The following is a 24,208-nucleotide window of genomic DNA, read 5'->3' on the forward strand; positions in this document are numbered from 1 at the left end:
CCTGGGGCATTCGTTGGGGGTCCCCAATTTAATTCACTGGCAGCCAGGAATGGTGCTCATGGAAAACAGTCAGTCACCAGTGTGAAGCGCCTAGGCATGAAACCACTAGTTCTTGTATTGAATGATAGGCATTTTTGTGCTGTTGCTTTTTTTTTTTAATACATTATCTAAATATTTTATGGTGTTTGCATGTAAATATGTAACCTGCCTTTGTAGGTACCATTTTGTGGCATGCAGTTACTGGAATGTACAAAAGAAGTCTTGCTAATCTTTACAAAGAGTTGCAAACAGAATTACAAAACACGTTTCCCAGCATGGAGGATTCTCAGAGCTGCAAGTTAACAAGAATCTTTATTTGGTTCGCTTTAGGTTCTGCAGCAACCACTCAATATTAAAAAAGAGGAACAGAAAATTAAGATGTACAAAAGATGTAATATCCCTTTAGAAAGCAAACTGTCAGAAATGTATTTGTATTACTGATGCTCTCTCCTATGTCCCCTCCCACCCTCTCCCCCCAAAAAGACCCTTGAACTAAACAAAAACTGAGAAGGATGGTGTGAGTGTGTGTGTGAGAGTGTGTGTGTGAGTGTGTAAGGAAAAGAACTAAAATTCAGTGGAACATGCTCTAATCTTTAGTTTATTTCTGGTTAAAAATATAGCAGTCCAGTGCAGTGTAATAAAGAAATCTGCTTCAAACAGAGCAGAAAAACAGCTAAAGAGAAGCAAAGCAGAGTCTGGAAGTCTGGGCTGTACCCAACAACGTTGTATGTGGAATCCTTTTTCAAAGGAATTTCCCCAATGTGGAACTGAGGTGTTTATCTATGGATCTGTCCACACTCAATATAGACACATACATACACGCACAGGCATGTCAAGGTGTTCTCTCTAATGACTGCTGATCAGAGAGGGACAGTCAAACATGGCGGTCTAGCCTATGATTTGGGTTAGATCGTGAAGCCATGATGGCAGAGTAGGCAGAAACACACTGTACCTCCTGCTCTGACTGAAACAACACTCGGGTTGTATGTTTTTGCACTGGTTTTTTTTTTTGGGGGGGGCAGGGTTGGGGGAGGGAGGTAGAGATTTTTTTTTAATGAACTTGGGAATTTTTTTTTTTTAGTCACTGAGTTTTAAAATGTAATCCTGTTATTGGGACCCAAACAGCTTCAGAACAGGGATAGTGCATCCTTAATGATTATGCATATCTACCAGTGGGGAAATCAAGGCAGACATTATTACAAAGATGGTAAAACCAATGAACTTAAGTGACATATATCGTAGAAAACAATACATCCTTAAGGGGCTGTCATTACCAATGATGGCGTACAAGGGACATGTTGGAAGCCTGAATATACGTCCTGCATACAAAGTGCAAAAATACCACATGCTCTGAGCCCAAGCATGATGTCGGAAACTGTCCATGGCAAGATGTACCAGACACACTGACTGCATTCGTTCCTAGACCCTCCAGTCTGGCTGAATCCAACTCCTAGACCTCCAGTAGCATGGTTTCCCTCAGGAGCTGGTGTATGGGTGACAAGGAGGCAAGGGAAAACACCTCGGGTTAGGGCATTTGATGCCAAATATGAAAATGAACCACTCGTCCAGATGTATAGGCGTGCACACCTGGTGTTTGGTTAAAACCCAGGGTATGAGCTGGGGATCAGGGATCTGGCCTTCTCAAAGACAGCCAACGGGGCAGTGTTGGAAAATGGTACGATTAATAAATTTAGATGGGTAGAAAAGGGGAAGGCATTTCCCCCCTCCCCCCTTAATGTGTGTATGCCCATTTAAAGACAAGAAAAAGGGCTAGTTTCCCTACCCATTGGAAAAAGTCAGCTTCCAGTCCCCGCACTCTATACCCACGAATGCTCGTCACCAGGATATCTCAGAGCCGAGAGTGAAAAGAAAGTATGAACTACCTTTCTTTCCATCTCCCAACCCTGGTGCTGGTGTCTTGAAGACTGCTGCTTCCTTCTCCTCGCTTGACCCAGCTCAAAATGAGATGCTCCTCTGGGATGTCGCTCTTCAGCCGCCGTGTCTTTCCTCTGCCTGTTGGCAGCAGCTCGTCTTCCTTGTGATGGTGACGATGATGACAAAGGTGATTTGATTTCCCGAGATCCCTTCCGTTCTCTTTCCGCATCTAGCTGGGAGGGCTGGCGTGTTGGCCACCTTCTGCCACGTCACACAGCATAGTGTTATACAAGCAAAGAATTTTGGCTAAAATCCAAAAAACATTACCCAGAAAAAAAGGCAGACTGTGAGTGATACCCAATCGTGTTCTTCTGTGAAAAGACTTGGAAGTTGTCGGACAGTCAGAGTTACGCTCGTTCCCTCTTTCGTTCTGTTTTGTGTTTTGTTTTCCTCTCCTTTCCCCCATCCGTATGTAGAACGGTTATTCTTGCTAAGACAGTCTCATTAGATGAAAAAGTTAATGAACAAAATGGCGACTCCAATGTTTAGCAAGATCACCATGACCACCAGGATAGGAGCTGAGCCCTGGAACAGAGAGAAAGAAGGAAAGGTGAATTTCGTGGTCACGATAAGTGCGTAGCTTTCTCCTTATTGGACACACCTTATTTCCCCTTAAACCCAACTATCAGGAATTCAGAGGAAAGAGGGGTGAGAGATTGCCAACAGTTCAGGGACCAGTGGGGCCGAGCGTACACATTTCACTAGAAGACAAAGGACCGGAAAGGTCAGGTGAAACCGAAGGCTGCCGTGTACACCACTTTCTAATTGGGACCATCAGCGGCTGGTTTGCAAACAGGGTAATGAGGAGTACTAGCTCTTCCTCATTTTCTACCTGAAATGATGGATCTCAGAACTACTTACGGCCTTGACAGAATGGACCGTGGATCCCTCTGGTTACCCCTTTGGAAGATAAAAGAAGGCCTTCTTAAGGACAAGTGATCAGTGACCCAGGCAGACATAGATGAGCCACCACGGTGGCCAATTCAGAATGGCCCATGTTGTCCACACTACCCCACACTCTAGACCTCACCCTTGAAATTCACTGCCACACAGCCCTGCTGAAATAAAGAATCCCAATTCCTTGAGATCACCCCCATTCGCTGCTTTCCCATATAAACTATTTTCCTATCCACTCTGCAGTCCTGGAGGCTGATTGGTGGCACTGCTTATGTCTCCCCTCCCCCACTCCAGTTATTCAAAAGCCATGGATGAAGGAAGGAAACCTATGTCAGAAGCTTCCTAGCTATGTGACCCTAGTGGGCAAGTCACTCACCTCAGTCTGCCTCAGTTTCCTCCTCTGCCAAATGGGTATACTAATGGCACCTTCCTCACAGGGGTGTTATCAGTACCAAAAGAAAGAATGTGTAATAATAGAAGCTAGTGTTTATATGGCACTTTAAGTAAAGTTTACAAATGTCTTTGCAAGTATTATCTAATTTGATCCTCACAGTAATGCTGGGAGGTAGTTGCTGTTACAGATATTACATATATATACATATATATATATGTATATATATATATATATATATATATACACACACACACACACACACATACATACACACGTATGCATATATGTATGTGTATATATATGTATATATATATATACACACACACACACACACACACACACACACACACATATGTATATGAGGAAACTGAGGCAGCAGAGGTTATTTGCCCAGGATCACAGCTAGTAAATGTCTGAAGAAGGATTTGAACTGGGGTCTTCCTAATTCTGTGGCAGCTAGGTAGTGCAGTGGATAGAGAGCTGGGCCTGGAGTCAGGAACATTTATCTTCCTGAGTTCAAATCCAGCCTCAGACACTTACTAGCTGTGTGACCCTGGGCAAGTCACTTCACCCTGTTTGCCTCTGATTTCTCATCTGTAAAATAAGCTGGAGAAGGAAATGGCAAACTGCTCCAATCTTTGCCAAGGAAACCCCAAATGGGGTCACAAGGAGTTGGACACGACTAAAACATGACTGAACAGCTGAATTTCCTGACTCCAGATCTAGGGCTTTACCTACTGCAATGAATCCACTTGAGTTCAAATCTGGCCCCAGATACTTACTAGCTGTGTGACCCTGGGCAAGTCACTTTACCTCTGTTTTCCTTAGTTTCCTCATCTGTAAAATGGGTGTGATAATAGTACCTATCTCCCAGCATTACCATGAGGATCAAATGAGGTCATATTTGTAAAGAGATTCACTATTTAAATGCTGGCTATTATTAGTGTTTTGCAAATTAAAACTAATCTATTAAGCTAAGAGGTTTTTCTGTGTGTGTGTGTCTGTCTGTCTCTCTTTCCCTCTCTGTCTCTGTCTCTTTCTGTCTGTCTGTCTCTCTCTCCCTGCTACTTGGCATTTTCTTCAGCTTCTTCTCTGAATCCTGGAATGCTGAATCCTTGCTCAAATCATCCAAATGCTCAGCCCTTGGACACGAGACCACCTTGGTTCTGGGGCTCTCTCTCTGACTCTCCCCCACCCTTCACACTCCCAATCCTCTTTTTGTCACGGTCCTCTCCAGCTCAGGGGTTTCTAACGGCAGTTTCTCCTCAGCCACAGTGGCTGTTGTCGGGCAAAATTTGTCTGAAACCAATCAGTGTCCCTGCCGCATCTCAGTGTGATAGGAAATCTGCAGTGAGATTCCTCAGAAGCCGCAGCAGCTCCCACACGCCAGCCCCTCCAGCCAGCCCGGTCGGCAGAGTGGACCGCACTGGACAGGAATGCTAACAACAGAGGGGGTGGGGGAGGAGGAGGAGATGGAGGGAAGGGCAGAGCAGAGCCAGGATGCTCTGGCAAGCTTCTGTGGCCCGTGCCCACTCTGTCCAGCAAAACCACCTGAGTGAGGGAACCGCCATGGGATCTCAGGCTAGAGGTTTCCTTGGGAAACACATCTGCCAGATCAGTTGGGGAGAAGGCCCCGCCTGGCATCTTAGGACCAAGTTGTCAGGATGGCGTTTCAAAGCCACTCTCGCCTGGAAGACGCTGACCCCCATATCTCCTTGAATCAAAACCAGGAGAGCTCGGTGTGTGCAGGCTGCAGCAAAGAACAGACACACCCTGGGCTGCAGGCCTGACTTCAGTTTCCAAGGATTGTGAGAAGCCTATTTCTGTCCCTTCCCCAGCCCTGCAGATAAAAATAGGTAAACTGAGGCACGGTTTTTTATTCAGCTGTGTTTCTACTTAGCTGATTTTGAATTTAACTGTTCTATTTGAAACAGACTTCTTTACAAAATTACACTCGATTTTACAAAAGTAGATAGGTAGTGGATAGATAGATAGATATTTTAACCAAACACAAATGAAAGATTAGAGTGTGCTCTGAGTTAAGCCTGGATCTGCAAGGTTGGGGCCCTGAGTTGGGCAGTAGAGGTCCTGGAGTCTTAATGAGGGATGTTCTAGGTATCACTACACCCAGCTTAGAGTGAAGGGTTCTAGGATCTCCCAGACTGGCTCCAGCTCTCTTCTGCCTTGGGCCTGATCTCAGATGAGGAATGTTCTAAGTATCACTACAGCCAGCCTAGACTGAAAGGTTCTAGAATCTCCCAGACTGGCTCCAGCTATATTTTGTCCTGAGCCCGGGGTGGGTCTGAGCTCTGATGAAGAATGTTCTAGGTATTATCACTATACCAGGCCTAGACTGAAGGGTCTCAAGACTCTCCCAGACTGGCTCCAGCTCTCTTCTGACATGGGCCCTGGGCATGGGCTCTGCAGCAGAGTAGCTGGGCAGCATTTTCCATCTGTCTCTGTCTCATCCCTCTGATCTATTTTAAAGAAGCCTCCACGCTGGCCCTATTAACATTTCCTCCTCTGGAGCTCACTGACTCAGTTCAGTTGGGGCATGGGGGGGGGTGATGGAGGGAAGAGGGGGGCAGGGAGGCTGTCTCCCAAGCCTTGGAGCTTGTTGGAAAGGCTTACGTGGTCGCATAGCAACAAGGTCAGGGAGCCAACCAGAGGGAAGGATTTCTCAGAACCTCTCCCGGCAGCCAGGTAGCTGCCCTGGATTGGTAAATGTGGCTCTGTCTGCTTGCATTCCAGGACTCTGTTTAAGACACTGACTCCCCAGCCATGCCCTTCTCCCCAACCTCCTGGGTTAAAACCAAACTCAGCAATTCTGGGCAGTCTACCACCGGTCATCTCTGTGTGTTTTAAAATCCCCTCTCTCAAGGTGGAAGCACATTGCTGGGCAGCTATTGCAGCTGGGGTGGGTTCTCACACAGGAAGCCGACCTGTTCCAGCCCAGGGGAACAGAACCCTGACTGGGGAAAAGCAATAGTCCCCCTGCCTTCTCCATTGGCCCTCACGAGCCATCGAATGGAACCTGTTCATTTCCCAGGGGCCTGAGAGCCAGGGAGACTGAAATAGCTGGCCGAAAGTCCAAGGGCTGAGAACTGGGGGGCTCACACTAACAAGGTCGCGTTGTCATAGAGGGGTGGACCAAAGCTATTGCCCCAGATCCCACAGAAGGAAGACTGAAGGCGGGGACCTCCAGGGTCACTTCTCTTTGTGCCAGGGCAGTGGCCTTCTCTCCCTGGGTGGTCTGAGTCTACAAGAGGCTTTTCTGACTGACTGGCATTTAGCTAACGGGTTTCTGCTCGGGACGTACAGGTACAGCTGTGTGGCCTCAGCAAGTCACTCGGGCTCCCTCCTCTCCGACTTCCACATCTGTGAAATGGGGATAATAACAGTGCTTGTACCCCATCCCCCCTGCTAATTCCCCTTTATGTCATGTCTTCCCTGATTAGAATTTAAGGCACTTGAGGGCAGGGAGACTGTCTAGCGATGAGCAAGTAGCACAGTGGATGAAGTGCTGAGCCTGGAGTCCAGAAGATCCAGCTTCAAATCAAGCCTCAGACACTTAATAGCTGTGTGACCCTGGGCAAGTCACTTAACCTTCATCTTCAGTTTCCCCATTTGTAAAATAGCAATCATGATAGCACCTATTTCCCAGGGTTATTGTGAGGATTAAATGAGATGATATTTGTAAAGTACCTGGCACACAGTCGGTGCTTAATAAATGCATGTTCCCTTCCTTCTTATATTGGTATCCTCAGTGCTCAGTATGGTGCCTGGCACATAGTGGGCTGTTTCTTTCCTTCTTGGATTTGTATCTGCAGCACTTAATACAGTACCTGGCACACAGTAGGTGCTTAATGAATGCTTCTTTCCCTCTTATATTTATATCACCACGCTGAAGACAGTACCCAGTGCACAGTGGTGCTTAAATGTTTGGGGTTTTTTTTTCCTTCTCGTATTTGTATCCCCAGTTCTTAGCACAGTGCCTGGCATACAGTAAGTGCATAATAAAGGCTTCATCATTCATCAGTTATATTCATTCATCAAATAAGATAATGTATGTAAAGCACTTTATAAATATCATAGTACTATGTAAATGTCACCTGAGAGAATATCTGTAAAGTGCTTGGCATATAGCTGGCACTTAATAAATGTTTGTTTCCTCCCTCCCTTCCCTATTATATCCATATCCTTTTCTGTGCAGGATATGACATGCATCTGCTAAGACACAAATTCCCTTTCACTCTTATCCCCAAATTAGGAAGCTCCCCATTCCAAAACTAAGGCCTTGGAGCCTTCCTTTCCCTCCCCAACATCATGAAAATAGTGCCCTAAAAGAGAAGCTGTTATTCCCATTTAGCAGGTGAGAAAACTGAAGTCCTGAGGGGGTGACGTGATTCACTCAGGGTCGTGTGGTAAGTGAACGGAGTCTCCTTCCAAGGTGTCGCTGCCTGTCAAACGGGGAGATGTCTCTATGCTGTCTCTAGGACAATTGCCAGAGATCTCTGACTCATCCAGAGAAACAGGTTTACTGGCAATCGAAGTAACTGGCATTTCTTGATGTTCAGTCCAGTCCTGATCCTCAGGCAACTCTTATCTCTAAAGTAATAAATATGTTATAAGTGTCTTGGGTGCAGAGGATTGGGGATGTACTCAGAGATGGGAAGAATCCTGTCACTGACACTCAACAGCCATGTGACCGGCTTCGGGCTAGTCACCCAACCTCTGGACTGTTTCTTTATCCATAAAATGGGGATAATAAGACAGTAAAATTATGGTGAGATGCAAAGGAGATCATGTATGTCAAGCAATTTGCACATGAGCACTAAGGAAATGTCCGCAGTTGTTGTTCTGACTTAATGGGTTATTTCAGGGTTCCCCAGAAGCCCAGTGGCACCCAGCATAGCTGAGGCTCTTCTGGGGGGAGCTAGAGAGGCCGTGATGGTTCTCAAAGCGCTGGCAATGGTCTGCACCAAAGTCACTATCTCACTTTGGCTCAAGCACTTGGGCCTCCTCCCAACCCCAAAGCCATTCACCACAGGCGATGTCAGAATGAGCAAGAAATGGGCCCCAGGCCTCAAGCATGGTGGCCTAAGTCTGGAGCCCCTTAGAAGTAAAGACCACCAAACCAAAGCCTCCTCCCTCTGATCTGAGGGGCAGAGGAGGCCATGTGAGCCTGATGTGATAACTGATAACAAGAGAGAGAGAGAGAGAGACAAAGAAAGAGAGAGACAGTGAGACAGAGACAAAGAGAAAGAGGAGAGACAGAGAGAGAAAAAGAGAAGAGAGACAAACAGAGAGAGAGAGAGAGAAAAAAAAGTAGTAAATAGAGCACCAGGCCCAGAGTCATGAAGAGCTGAGTTCAAATCTAGCCTCAGACACTTACTAGTTGTGTGACCCTGGGCAAGTCACTTAACGCTGTTTGTCTCAGTTTCCTCATCTGTCAAATGAGTTGGAAAAGGAAATGGCAAACTATTCTAATATCTTTGCCAAGAAAACCCCAAATGGGATGACAGAAAGTCAGACACGACTGGATAACTGCCAGATTAATCTTCCCCAAACATGGATTTCATCATGGAACTCCCCAGCTCAACCTTCAGGGACTCCCACTGCCTATGGTGAACTCTTGCTTCCAAAGCCCTCTACAATCTGACCCCAAGCCACCCCTTTACCATGATCTCCCCTCTCACTGATGTAAATCTTCTTCTTGAATCCAACATCCCAATTTCCTCCCTCTGCGCCTTTGTCCATCCCATTCCCCTTGCCTGAGATGCCTTCTCCCCCTTTTTCCTGCCCGTTGAAGTCCTACTCATCCCTCGGCAGCCTAAGTCAAGGCCATCACTTCCATGACAGTCTTAAGGCTAGCCCATAGGGCTCATTTTCTCCTCCTGAATTCATAGCACACACTGTCTGTGACTCATTTGGTGACTGACTAGATACTGTCTCATGACATCTTCTACAAGAGACCTTACAGATCATTCTGTTCAACACTTTACTTTACAAAGGAGGAAACTGAGGTCCAGAGAAGGAAAGGGACTTACCCAAGATCACCGTGGTTGTGAGAAGCAGAGCCAGGATTTGAACCCAGATCTTCTGCCTCCATAGGCACTGATCTCTTACTTTAATCTTTCTTGTACAGCTGCACCACGTTCCCTTAACTAGATGATGAGCAGCCGATGGGAGGACCACATCTCTTCTCGTCTTCCTTTGTATCCCCCATAATGATTCATATCCCCCACAATGTTCCCTTCCTTCTTATACTTGTACCCCCAGTGCTCAATATGCTGCCTGGCACATAGTGGGCTGTTTCTTTCCTTGTTGGATTTGTAGCTCCAGCACTTACTACAGTGCCTGGCACACAGTAGGTGCTTAATGAATGCTTGTTTCCTTTCCTCTTATATTTATACCGCCAGCACTTAGGACAGTACCTGGAGCATAGCGGTGCTTAAGTGCTTAGGTTTCTTTTTTCTTCAAAAGCTTCATACATTTGGGGTGTTCAGTAAATACTTGCTGAAAGGAGACCTGAGATCTGGGGGACAGGACACTCCGGCACCCACGCCAAACTCCCCAGCCGCAGGGGACAGAGAGACAGAGACCAAGCGTGGTGTCTCTCATCACCAGTGGAGCACTGAACGGATGTAGGATTGTGAAGTGGTTTAGCTTCTCCAGTAAGTTGGGGCTGGGCTAGAAATGGGGGCGCTGGGCTCATGCTCTTATTCTAAATCATCCCCTCACCTGATTCCTTCCAGTTTTCCAGAGAGAGAGAATGTCTACAAGGCCATCCTCCCTTGGGCACAGGGGGCTGAAGTTACGTTCTTGATCTGTATTGTGCGTGCTTGGTGGAGGGCCAGGCAGGAAAGTTAACCTCTCCAGCTCCCTCCCTTCCCGAGGCCAACCAAGGCAGGCCAGGGAGGTTGCTTAGGGGATACTGTACTGTACTCGGGGCAGGAAGACCTGAGTCCTGCCTTAGTCATCTTACTAGCTCTGTGACCCTGGACAAGGCAAGGAACCTCTCTTCACCTCAGCTTCCTCTTCTATAAAATGGGGATAACAATCGCACCTTAAAGCACTATATAACTGCTGGGTATTATTATCATCCCAGAGAAACAATTCCCAGACTGCCCCATGCCTGCCTAATAATAATTATTGTTATTATAATAATTATAATGAAGGAGAAGGAGGAGGAGGAGGAAGATAAAGAGCTAACATTAACATAGCATTTCCTATGTGCCAGGCATTGTGCTAAAAACTCTACAATGATCTCATTGATGCTCACAACAACCCTGAGAGGTATCTTTATTTTACAGGCAAACAGATTTTTTTAAGGTGACTCGCCGTGGGCCACACAGCTGGTAAATGTCTGAGGCTGCATTTGAACTTAGGTCTTCCTGAATCCGGCCTGGTTCTCTACCCAATATGCCACCTAGCTATCTAACAGATGTGCCAATCACTTAGCTGACCTGAAGAATTATTTCAAAGAAGTTATAAAATTGGATAGACAGGAGGGGCTTTTCCAACCAGTTCAATACTAGATGCTAGGACAGGATGAAGGACATGGATTCTAACCACAGTCGACCCATGTTCTCTGCAAATGGGAGCCCTTTCAGGACCTGTGCAAAGAGTGTTGGGTAAAATCATGTCACTCATTCTATCACTAGAGGCCTGGCTGGCTACATTTTGTACTAAAACTCTCCTTTGAAATAAAACAGGGCTGTTGGACCTGCTGGGTCCGTCCGCACCAGGATGGGAGGCCATGTGAGCCTGATGTGATGATAACTGATAACAAGGTCGTGTCTTTCTTGACTGTGGCATGGAAACCGCATAGGAGAATTCCTTGGGGGCCCACCGAGCACCATTCCCCAGGGTTCCATTCAACAAAAGAGTGAAAAAGAACGCTACCGAGCAACAACACAGTCAGACCTCTGAAAGACCCTCCTCTCACCAGGACCCCGGGAACATAATGCTGAAGTTAACACCCCCAGGCGCTCATTTGGGGAAACCAAGGCACGGAGGGATTGGGGAGGGGGGGCTGGATGCTTTCAGCCTGCCCTGGCTGTCAATGGCAGAGCTCACAAACAGGGTCTAAGGTCTAGTTCGATGTAACATTGCTCCCTGGAGGAGAACCTGGCTGGGCTTGGCAAAGAGTTATTTGTTTGCTGACAAGGAGATGCTGTCAAAACTCCATGTGACTGCAGTGGGATTGTGAGGGGAGGGGCAGCAGCTCATTCTCTTGGAGGCAACTGGAAGTACGCTGCCCCAGCCCTCCTGAGGAGGACAATAATAGAGGCTGCTGCAGCCACGGGCTGCAATGGCTGTGAAGTCTGTTTACCTGAGTTTGTCTTATGCAGAGTGGAGCATACAAACCCATATTTCTCACTCGGTAAACACCCAGGCCCCCAGTCACATGAATTTTTGATTCTACACGAATGCACACACAGCTGTTCACATGTGATCATCATGTCGTCAGTATCACCCTCTCAGACTCAATTTCCTCATCTGTAAAATGGGGATAATAGGAGCACCTACATCCCAGGGTGGCTGTGAGGACTAAATGAGGTAACATAGGTATCTGTCTTTTAAAAGTGGCTGCGTCTTCTCAGCCGGTGCATGCTAACAAACATCTGATTGGGCATCTTCATACGCTCTTTGAGACCTCCCTCTAACAGATAGCCACCAGCTTATAGGCACTTTGAAGATGGCAGCTCTGCCCAGAATGTTCAAGGACAAACATTTATTGAGAATCTCCTATGTGTGAAACTCTATCCTGGGGACTGGGGAGACATTGACAAAAATAAAACAGCCTCTGCCCTCAAGGAGCTTCCTGTCTATCAGAGGAGATAACATGTATAGAGATAAAGCTAAGGGGAGGGGGAGAATGGAGCCAAGAAGAGATCAAGCAGAGTGTTCTAGCAGGGGAGGAGGGGGAGAGAGAGAGAGAGAGAAAGGGGGGGAGAGGGAGAGGGAGGGAGGGAGAGGGGGAGGGGAGGGAGAGGGAAGAGGAGGAGAAGAAGGAGACCACAATGACAATGATAATGGAGTAGAGGAGGGAGGGAGAGGGGGGAAGAGAGACAGAGCTAGAGAGAGACAGAGAGAAGGGAAGGAGAGAAAAAGAGAGAGAGAGAGAGAGAGAGAGAGAGAGAGAGAGAGAGAGAGAGAGAGAGAGAGAGAGAGAGAGAGAGAGAGAATCAGAACATTAGCAGCTAGAGGAAAGGCTTCAGAGACAAGGCAGTATCTGAGCTGAGCTTTGAAGAAAGAAGAGGATTCTAGTTCAGAAAAATCAGTGCATTCTACGCACGAGAGATGCTTTATACACAGAACTGGTAGATGGAATGATGAATTCGGAGAGCAGCCAGTAATCCAGTTTGCCCAGAATAACAGACAGTGTGTTTCCCTTCATCACTTAATGGGACCTCTGTGTGTGTGGGCTGGAGTTATATTGTAAAGGGCATTATGTCCTAGGCTTAAAAGATTTCTTTCTTATACTAAGGACAATAGGGAGCCATGGAAGGTTTTGATCAGGGGAATAATTTGACCAGACCTATGTGTTAAAGGGGATTGTTATAGTAACTCACGAAGTAGATAGAGGACTGGGCCTAGAGTCAGGAGAACTGAGTTCAAATCTGGCTTCAGATATTTACTGGCTGTGTGACCCTGGGCAAGTCATTTAATCCTGTTGGCCTCAGTTTCCTCATCTGTAAAATGGGCTGGAGAGGGAAATGGCAAACCACTCCAGTATCTTTGCCAAGAAAATACCAAATGGAGTCATGAAGAGTCAAATGAAACAACTGGACAAAAAATGAATTAGAGTGGGAAGACACAGTAGAGGTATAGGCCATCATGAAATTTTTACAAATATAATTTTTAATAAACACAATTATAGTAATGAGAAATAGTAATACATAATGAATATGATTACTATATACATATTAATAATAATTTTATAAATGTAATTTTTAAAATTACCAAAGCTATTGCAATAGTTCAAGAAAGAGGTGAAAAGGACCCGGGCTAAGTGGGAGGCCACGTGGGTGCAGAGCAGGGGGCAGTGGCTAGCAATGATGCGGCACTGCAATTGGCAAGATGTGGCAATGGTCGGCCTATGGAACGTGAGGGAGAGAGAAGAGCCAAGGATGGCTCTGAAGCTTGACCCTGGATGGCCAGCCCAATGGTATGGCTCTCAAGAGAAACAGAGAAGTTTGGGCGAGGGTTGGTTTCAGGTGGAAAGTGATGAGTTTGATTTTGAACGTTTGAGCGTGGGATGTCCACAAGACAGCAGGCTGGAGATTTCTAGTAGGAGCCTGGAGATGTGGGACTGGACTCTGGGAGAGAGATCAAGGCTGCTTTGTCCTGGGCCTTCTCTTCTCCCTCTACATTCTCTCCCTTGTTATTCTCATTTGTTCCCATGGGTCCAATTATCATCTCTACACAAATATTCCCAATTCTCTATATCAAGCACTGTTCTCTGGGGGGTTCAGCACCTTAAATGAAACGCCTTGACCCTAAGTCATGCCCTGTGTGAGGGAGGTGCGCTAGAAGAGAGAACTTCCTGACTCTCTCATCAACAGCCATCTAACTCTGGGTGCCACATTGGATTGCATCATTGCCCCATCTTCATGTAAGATGATATCAATTCTAAAACTCACATTTCCTCAGTCTCCCTCTGCTCTGGGGGCCCTCCCTCCCTCTGGTTGGAGAGGGAGGTGAGCGGCCATCTGGGAGCTCCTCCCAGATCTTCCATTTAAGGAGGTGGGCCAGGGCAGCTGCCTCACCATTTCCTACTTGGCTGAAGGACTTTGTCACACCCTCTCTCTCCTCTCTCCCCTGCAAAACACTTTCCAGTTCTTTGGTATATACTGTCTTCCTCTACTAGATTGTGAGCTCCTTGAGGTGGGAACGGTCTTTTGCCTTTCTTTGCATCCTCAGAACTTAGCACAGTGCCTGGCACACAGTAGGTGCTTGATAAATGCTTATTGATTGGTTTAAGGCTACTTCTGTATTTCCTTGATCTCCACCTGCTATTTCTCTGCCTAAAGAAGCTCAAGATAACTTAGTGACCGAAAGAATCCAAGAAGCTTTTCAACACCCAAACACAGAACATAATTCTCCATCCTTCACCCTGCCAATCAGGCTTGTCTGAAAATAGCCCCACAGACACACGATCTCACGAACATATATATCCTAGCTGCTTTGATGAGGAAAATAAAGTTGTAAGTGGAAGCTGGTATTTTGGTCCCAGCAAGGGAGGAGTGGGGATGGGAAAGGAGGGGGGCAACTGTATCTTTGTGTGTAAGTATGCAGGGGGGGCGCAGGAGTATTTTAAGAATCAGCCAACTGGCAAAGATGACAGATGGTCACAGAGACTTCAGGTAGAGGCAAAAATAGGCCTGCTTTGAGACAGGACAAATCTCATGGATGCAGCCTCATCTCTGTGAAGATGAGACATGTGCATTCCCCCAGATGGCCTCCTAAAGAGGCACTTCCTGAGAGAGACAGAGACAGAGAGAGGGAGGGGGGGGATTCTCACCTAGAGAGACACAGAGAGAGACAGAGAGACAGAGAGAGAGACACACACAGACACAGAGACAAAGAGAAAAGAAAATTTTCCTATCAGGACATGGGGGTATCCTGTAACAATAACAATAACTAAAATTTTAATAGCACTTTAAGGTTTGAAAAGCAGTTTATGTATGGGAACCTGACTGATCCTCATAACAACCCTGTAAAGTAGGTCCTGTTATTAGCCCCATTTTACAGATGAGGAAACTGAGGCCAAAAGCAATTAGGTGACTGGTCCAGGGTCATACAGCTAGTATGTGTCTGTGGCAGGATTTGAACTCAGGTCTTCCTGATTCTCAGTCTTGCCTCCTAGTCACTTCTGCACCCCGCTGACTAGTGAAGGAATGCAGATATGTTTCAGACAGGTTACAAGAAAACCAGCTCAATGTGATAGAAATATGTGATTGGTAATTAACTATAATATATCATAATATAATAATACAACAATTCATTATAATATAATTATATATAATGCAATCTATTATATTATAATAATACTAATAAAAATAACTAACATTTACATAGGATTTTAAGGTTTGCAAAGCACTTCACAAATATTATTCCTTTGATCCCCACAACAACCCTAGGTGCTATTATTATTATTTCCATTTTACAGATGAGGAAACTGAGGCAGATAAAAGTTTAAGTGACTTGCCCAGGGTCACACTGCTAGTAAATGTCTGAATTTGAATTCGAGTCTTTCTGACTTCAGAGACTTAGTGTCCCATGACATCTGACAGTGATAAGCCCAAAGCATCCACGTAGCCAATGTTTCCCCTTCTTGTCTCCCCAGGAATCTGCAGAGAGGCTTCTTTTCAGCCATGATGTCTTATGAGTATAAAAACTCTTATCCCCTTTGAACGTTCTACCTGGACACAGGGCCAGATTCTCTTCTGGAGTGTGACCCGGATGCTCAAGGAACTGGGAGTATAATAGATTCATGGAATCACAGCATGTTTGACCTGGAAGGACCCTGAGAGATAAAGGGGAAACAAACCACTAATCCTAGTACCAAGTGCGAAGTTCCCTGTTGCAAATCAGGAGCCCTGGCTTTACTGCTTGTTGTTTTTTTGTTTGTGTGTTTGCTTGTTTTAGGCAATTGGGGTTAAGTGACTTGCCCAGGGTCACACAGCTAGTAAGTGTCAAATGTTTGGTCTGAGGCCGGATTTGAACTCAGGTCCTCCTGACTTCAGGGCCAGTGCTCTATCCACTGCAGCCACCTAGCTGACCCCCGGCTTTAGTTCTAACATCTATGCTCAAGGGTTGACCTAAGTGAGTTATTATATGGTAAGCGGTAAATTTAATATTCTTACGGTAAATTATAAAATGTCATTTATATAGAATCAAGAATCCAAATGACCAGGAAGCTCGTAATTCCCCAAAGACTAAAAGTCCTGCCTTTCCTTAAAACAATACCCATCCCCTGTATAATGTTATTAGAAAGAGCACCGGCTCTGGAGGACTGAGGGGTTAAAGTCCCATTGCTGAAGCCTACAATACCTGAGCGACCTTGGGAAAGTCACTTAACTTGCTGGGGCCTCAGTTTCCTCATCAGCAAAATGAGGGGTAAGGTGGGACTAAAGGCCCTCTAAGGTCCCTTCCAGCCACAGATCCAGGATATTTTGATAACTATGATCATTCTGAGGCCCCAAAGATTCCGTCGTGATTATATGTAGTCATTCAAAACTTGAAAATGGGCAATCCATGTGTGATCTCTAGGTTAACCAAGAGTCAACTAGAACATTCCATTTCCCATTCTGGATTAAGTTCTGGATTGTGGATATTCTGGATAAATGGGAGTGTGAGCTTCGGGGTAATCACAGTGTAGGTGGTGAGAACATAGGGAGCAAAGGCCAGAACATACTCAGGTCATGATCCCTGCTCTTCAGGGGCTGGCATTCAGGGTGGCATAGTGGGAGAGTGATGGATTGGTATTCAGGAAGACCTGAGGTCAAACGCTGTTTCTAAGACTCATTTGCTGTGTGATTCCTGGCAAGTCATTTAATCTCTCTAAGCCTCAGAAACCCTGTACTTGGATAAAACAAATCTCACTGCCAAGCTGTGGGTTTGCAGGTGAACTTCAGCTATGGGTCTTCTTTATATCCCCAAGGAGCTAATGGCAGCTGAAGCTGGAGTATCTGTGAGGACCTGGGCTAAGAACATAAGCCCTCTCCTCATCTGGAAAATGGGGATAATAACAGCTGGCACATTCTGTTTCACAATGTTGTTGTGAGAGTCAAATAAGATGATGTGGATAATGTGCCAGGCAGACCTTGAAGTACTACATAAACACAAGTTACTATTATTTTTGACCCAGAGACCACACCCTGATGTGTTTTATGGGACTAGTACTGGAACTTGTGGAGGGTGTAGGGAACAAGGGGAGGTTAAATGCTGTTTCCACTTCCAGCAGGGTATGAGCCCATTCCACTACCAATGGATAAACCATCCCACCTCTTTATTTCTCCAATCAATATGCAAACCATCCCACTACCTTCAGACTATACCCATGGGGTAAGCCATCCCACCTCTTCCTTACTGCTCCAAGTGAAATGTAAACCATCCCACTACCTTCAGACTATACCCATGGGGTGAGCCATCCCACCTCCTCCTTATAGCTCCAAGTGAAATGCAAACCATCCCACTACCTTCAAGACTACACCAATGGGTAAGCCATCCCACCTCCTCATTTCTCCAATTGAAGTGCAAACCATCCCACTTACCTTTGGTCTCTCTCTGAGCCCCATGGAGGGCCACGCCAAATGCATCCATGCATCCTCTGAACACTTGAGAAGAATAGCTCCCATTTCTATGGGGTTTTAAGGTTTGTGAAGTGCTTTCGGCACAAGCCTGAGAGGTAAGTAGTGCAAGTATTATTATTCCCCATTTCACAGATGAGGAAACTGAGGCTCAGAGAAGCTAATCGACTTGCCCATAGTCACACAGGTAGGAAGTATCAGAGGAGGGATTTGGACCCAGGTTCTCTGACTCCAAGTCCAGGGCTCAATCCACTAGACCACAGTGCCTCAGTTCTGTCTGAGAGTTCTCCACATCCATATGTATAGACCCTGAGCTCCATAAGCTCCCCCTCCCCATCTCTGCATCTTGACTCCCCTCACTACTCTCGAGGTGCAGCTCTCAAGAGCTACCTCCTAAAGGGGGCTCTCCTGCTTCCCACTGTTGCTGATGCCACCCCAATTTCTATGTGCTTAGCCATCTGTGTCTGTGTTATCCCCATACCTAGTAGAACAGAATCTCCTTGAGGGCAGGGGATATTTCATTTTAGCCTGACACTTAAGAAGTGCTTGGCCTTCCTGGGGCTCCTCACACAGAGAAATCTATCTCTTGTATCTATACCCTTTACTGTGGCCATCCCCTGTGCCTTGGGCAGCTCCTCCTCACCTCTGCTTCCTAGAATGCCTTACATCCCTCAAGACCCAGCTCGAACACTATCTTCCCCATAATAAACCTTCATAGCCTTCTCTCATCTTTCTGCAAGATCATATCAACCCTGAAACTCATACCTCCTCAGTAGCCCCTGCCGTTAAGTTAGGGTTAGGGTTAGGCTTTCTCCCTCTGATTAGAGAGGGTAGAGAGCTCTTCCTAGATCTTCCATTTAAGGAGAGTGCTCAGCCATCTCCTGATTCCCCACCGAGCTACACTCCTAGACTTCATGCTTCATCCCCCTGAATACCTTGACCCTCAGATACTTTTCATGTGTTGTCTTCCCCCATTAGATTGTAAGCTCCTTGAGGGAAAGGGCTGTCTTTGCATACCCAGCACTTAGCACAGTGCCTGGAATATAGTAGGCACTTAATAAATGTTTATTGGCTGACTGGCTGATCCCCCTCAGCTGCTAGTGCTTTCCCCTTATTAAACTATCTTCTGTTAACTACCTTATATATGTAGATGCTTTCTCCCTCAATAGAATGTCGGCTTCCTGAAATGGCAAGGACCACTTCTTTTTCTTTTCTTTCTTTTTTTTTTTTTGGTCTTTGTATATATTTGGCATTTAGCACATGGCCTTGCATAAAGTAGGTTCTTATGAAATGCTTATTGATTGATTATTGAATTGAATGAGGGCAGGAACTGTACCTTATCCAAACTCTCAATCTCCCCCATTCATTAGCACAGAGCTGTGTACACAGCAGATGCTTAATAAAGATTTATTGAATTGTCTGCTGGGCAGTTCAGCAGTTTGTGATTTCCTGGTGAGAACAGTATGTCCAGTGGGGCACTGATTCCTTTACCTGGCCCCTTCTCACTCAGTCTCATAGATCCAGCCCACCTCCAGCTGGGATGTCTAGCAAGAGGGGCAGGAGGAGACACAATTGATCACGTATTAGGAAGTGTGCCAGGGGATGATGAAGGTTAGGCCACTGGGGGCATCTATTGGGGAACCCCAAACCCAAGACCCTGCTAATGGAGAGAACATGCGATAGAGTGGAAAAAACGTTAGATCTATAGTCCAAAGACCTGCGTTCAAATCCTGTCCCTGATGCTTCCTACCTGTGTGACCGCAGGCAAATCACTTCCCCTCCCTGGGCCTCGGTGTCCTCATCTGTAAAATGGGGACTTTGGACTAGCTATCCTCTGAGGTCCCTTCGTCTAAACTCACGATCCTCTGCGGAGGAGAGAGCTCCCCTATGGCCTGGCTCTTCCCCCAAGCTGAAGAAAAAGAGGCATGCTATACTCACTTACCGTACTGGACTTAAGCTCATTCCCATTTTCCTCATCAGATTCTAGTGCAACAGGTAAGGATTTCTGGGGTGGGGAGAAGGTTAAGTCCCATCGCAGCAGCCGGGGCTCGGCTTTGTCCCCGAGCCGTAGGTTTTCCAGTTTTTGCACTGCGGGTTCAGCAGAAGGCGACGGCCTGAAATTCTCTTTGTTCTGGGCCTTGGACCTCAGTCTCTGCACCCCGAAGGCCCGGTCGTCCGAGCGGTGATCGTCCACCGAGCTCCGGCAGGCCCCGGCTTTGCTGTAGTGTCTTTTCTGGGTGTGCGCCTCTTGCATATAAGAGTCCATCCTCATGAGGGGCTTCATCTCCATCTCGTAGTTGCTTAGCTTCTCATCCAACTCCAGCAGCTTGGGATTCCCTGAGCCGTGGCTGTTGGACGGGTGGTGCGAAGTCCACGAGAACGGAGTGGGGGAGTCCGCCCACCTCTCCCGCGGCTTAGGGTTCCCTGACGACGACGCGTGCTTGTGCCCCGAGCTGCGGCCGCGGTAGTCAGCCCCTGGCTGGCAGCTCCGCAGGGCACCACTCCGCACCCCTCTCGACCCCGCTACCTTCTCCTCGCTCCAGCTGTTGGGTCTTAGGTAGTCCCCACCCCGGCCCTCCAGCAACATCTGGATCTCCCCACCTCGCTCTTCATCCACAGAGATCTGCCGGGAGAAGTGGGCGCTCTTGTTTCGGGAGGTTGGAACTGGTGGTGGCGTGATGGAGGGGCTGGCAGGGAAGCTCTGGAGGGGGCTGTCATCAGGGGTGAGGTCGGAAGGGGTTGTGCCTTTCCGGTACAGCTCAGGGCTCTCCTGTTGCAATGGGGTCCCTGTGGAGATCACCTCGATGTCGTCGCTGGAATTCTGACGCTTTGGCCTCTGGCATTCAAGTCCTTTATAGAGGAAGATAGGAAGAAGAAACACAAGGTTGAGGTCACCCAGAGAAGAGGGGGTGGTCCTAAGTGGGTAATATTGTCTTAGGAGGACTCAGAGGGAGCTACCCAGACCCTGCCAGGACAAGATTTTACTGACAACCTACTGGCTATTAAAAGCCCATATTAAAAGCCCCAACATCATATGATGACCTTGTTTCCTGCTCATCTCACTATGCAGGGGCCTCTTGCCTGACCTCCAAACAATGGTGAAATTATCAGTAACATCCACAGTCATGGTTCACCCTTTCTGACCCCATCATTTATTAACAGAAAAGGAGAAAGAAAGAAAGAAAGAAAGAAAGAAAGAAAGAAAGAAAGAAAGAAAGAAAGAAAGAAAGAAAGAAAGAAAGAAAGAAAGAAAGAAAGAAAGAAAGAAAGAAAGAAAGAAAGAAAGAAAGAAAGAAAGAAGAGATAAAAATAGTTAAAACTGGTATGACATCTTTTAGTTTTTCAAAGTACTTACTCATTTGCCATATTCATTTGACCCTTCCATTAATGCTGTGAGGGAGGCCAGGTATTATCGTGCCCATTTCACAGATAAGGAAATTGAGGTGCAAAGTGATATAATAGGAGTGAGTGCTGGATTTATAGTCAGAGGATGTGGGTTTAATCTTGGCTCTGATATTTGTTTCCTATGTGACCTTGGACAAGTGATTTAATCTCTCCAGCCTCTAGCTTCCTCATCTGCAAAGTGATGGGATGGGACCATGACCACCTAGATCTTGTCTAACTCAAAATCTATTAAGTTACATGAATTGGCCAAGATGACACAGCTAGTTAGTCACAATACAAAGCCTAGAATCTGCATCTCCAGGGAACTCCTCTCAAGACTGCAAGATTTCCTTGCCTCTGGTGCATGCATGGGAGCTGAATTTTAGAACTGGTCCATGCTTTAGCCAACTTACCTGCAATTTCCTTTTGCCCTGAGTCACTCCTGGGGAGGGGTGTATGGGGGGTAGGAAGGATGAGCATGAATAATGTAGAAATGGGTCATCAAGCTTGGATGGATAGATTGGAGTAAGCCTGAAAAGAGTCTTAGAAGGATGGTGGGGCCCAAGCTGAACATGAGTCAGTGATGCAGGATTGTCACTAATAAAGTAGGGGGTGTAGACCTAAATGGACAGTTTCTATAACCACTCATTGACTTAGCATGGTCAGATCCTTTCTAGAGGACTCCTCAATTCTGGGCTTCAAAACTTGGGGGGATACAGAGGAAAACAATGAAGGAGACAAAGAAATGGTGGACGGTTCTCCGAGTAAAGATGAAAGAAGTAGGGTTATTTGTCCTAGAAAAGGAAAAGTTAGGAGATGATTACAGCATTAAGAATGGTAAGGAGTATTAGGCCTACTCAGGCAGGATAGAAGGAGAGGAGGGCAAATTGCAGGATGTTCAGTTGTTTCATTTGTGTCCGACTCTCTGTGACCCCATTTGGAGTTTTCTTGGCAAAGATACTGAAGTAGTTTGCCATTTCCTACTCTAGCTCATTTTATAGATGAGGAAACTGAGGCAAACAGGATTAAGTGACTTGCCCAGGGTCACACAACTAGCATGGGTCTGAGGTCAAATTTAAACTCAGATCCTCCTGACTCCACTCTATCCACTGAGCCACCTAGTTGCCCCCATGAGGGGCTTAGGTTAGACAAAAAAATTTCCCAACCTGGGGAGTTGCTAAACATTGTATTGTATATAAGGGTTATTACAAGAGAAAGTAGACTCATTCTCCCACAAAACTGTCACAGTTTTCCCTTCTCTGGGCTTCAGCTTCCTCTTCTGTAAAATAAGCAGTTTGAACAACCTAACCTCAAAGCCTCCTCCTGTTCTAACATTCTACCAATCTGTAAATCTCTGTGATCTCCAGTGGCCCTGCTAGGAAAAGGGTAGACTCATGACAGAGGATGTATCCTCTGTGTGTGTGTGTGTGTGTGTGTGTGTGTGTGTGTGTGTGTCCCCTTAGCACTTAGCGCAATGCCTGGCACATAGTAGGCCCTTAATAAATATTTATTGACTGACATCAGTATTCCTACATAACATATCCTTGAGAGCAGGGACACACTCTCTCTCCATACATATGTGTGTGTGTATGTATGTATATATGTGTATCCTTAGCATTTAGCACAATGCCTGGCACACAGTAGGCTCTTAATAAATATTTATTGACTAACATGTCAGTATTCCTAGATAACATATTCTTGAGAGCAAGGACTTTCTATCTCTCTCTCCATATGTATGTATGTATGTATGTATGTGTGTGTGCATGTATAAACACAAACATATATATTTGTGTGTGCATGTGTGCGTGCGTGTGTGTGTGTGTGTGTGTGTGTGTGTGTGTGTGTGTGTGTGTGTGTACCCTTAGCACTTAGCACAATGCCTGGCACACAGTAGGCTCTTAATAAATGTTTATCGATTAACTGACAAATCAGTGTTTCAGCTCACAGGGCCAGAGGATTGACGGTTGAAAGGCAACTTAAAGATTCCTGAGACGGGGAAGTGGAGGCCAAGAGAAGGGGAGTGATTTGCCCAAGGCCATGCAGACAGCAGCAGGCCACAGAGCTGGGATACAATCTGGGCTCTGATTCCAGAAGTCCATTGCTCCCTGGTCATACGGGTCCTCTCCAGCCGCCTTTTGCCAATGTGCCCCTCCTCCTGCCTCCCACTGCTTGTTGACTGCTAAATGGATTGAACCAGGTTTGCAAAGTGAATGAAGGAAGCAGTGGGGCATTCTAATAGGTGCCCTGGAGGCTGGTCCCGTCCACAGCCTGTCTTGTCCTTCTTGTCCACCCCACCACCAAACAGCTACGCCCATCGGCTTGCCTTGTGTGATCCTCTGTGCCCTTACTCCATCCATCCTGTGGCCACAAGGGACCCCAGAGACACCTGCCAGTTCCCAGCTGTACCCCTCTAGCTCCCTGCTCTCCTCCAAGGCCCCTCCTATGCCTAGTCAGGCCTTCACTCCGGCATCACAGGGATGTTTCAATCCACACACACCAGCCGAGCCATTCACCTCACCCCAGCCCAGTGCCAGGTGTATGCTGCCACTTCTCCATTGCTGTCCTCCTGGTCACAAGTGGGATGGACCCTCACCAAATTTTAGGAGGCAGGAGAGGAAGGGGCCTTTGTCTTTTAACCTGCTGCTTGGCCCTGGCATGTCACAGGTGGCACAGGGTCATTCTACCAATGCCCCTCTGGGTGGCACCCTCATGCTTCTGGGCCCAAGAAGTCCTGGAGCTGGAGGCCTAGAGCCTGGTGAGAGCTCCCAAGGGAGGACACTGGTAATGGCACCTGGAGAGGGCACTCGTGAGGCCACTGGCAGGGGGTGCTGGTGGCAGCCCTGTGCCATACTGCTCATCTTCACAAGCCTGCCTTTGAGCAGCTCACCCAGCTGGGAAATGATCTTTGGCTAAAATTAGTTCCTGAGCATGTGATATTCCTGGAAGAATCATTGTTAAAATGCAAAACAGTACATGCAGCTTTACGCTTTGATTCCAATGTCTTTGTTCCTCTTACTCTTTTCCTGGGACTTCTAAGGCCCCAGAGCTAGCCAGCCCCAAGTCCTCCCTGCCTGCCTCCTACTCCCACAGGCCAAACACCTCATTCAAGGTCTGAAGGGATTGGGGGGAGAATAAAACACTCTGTGGGAATTGTAAGCAATTTAGCCTCCATCCTGGCTCCCAATATATGCAGAAATTAAAAGATGGAGGATTCCTTCATAGCAGGGTCACTGAA

General features: G+C 46.7%; 1 protein-coding gene across 1 annotated transcript in view; it reads right to left on the reverse strand.

Moving 5' to 3' along the window:
• Positions 1 to 2,372: 2,372 nt before the first annotated feature.
• JPH3 (junctophilin 3) overlaps positions 2,373 to 24,208 on the reverse strand; it is a 190,627-nt gene continuing 168,791 nt past the window's right edge. Inside the window, exons 4-5 of the mRNA XM_020989206.2 lie at positions 19,532 to 20,439; positions 2,373 to 2,499 (exon numbers count right to left, since the gene is read on the reverse strand). Coding sequence (XP_020844865.1) covers positions 2,419 to 2,499; positions 19,532 to 20,439 — 989 coding nt within the window. The 3' untranslated portion in view covers positions 2,373 to 2,418. The remainder of the gene's footprint in view (positions 2,500 to 19,531; positions 20,440 to 24,208) is intronic.

The sequence above is a fragment of the Phascolarctos cinereus genome, unplaced genomic scaffold (assembly GCF_003287225.1).
Source record: "Phascolarctos cinereus isolate Bilbo 61053 unplaced genomic scaffold, phaCin_HiC Scaffold_2;HRSCAF=192, whole genome shotgun sequence".
NCBI classification, from domain to species: Eukaryota; Metazoa; Chordata; class Mammalia; order Diprotodontia; family Phascolarctidae; genus Phascolarctos; species Phascolarctos cinereus.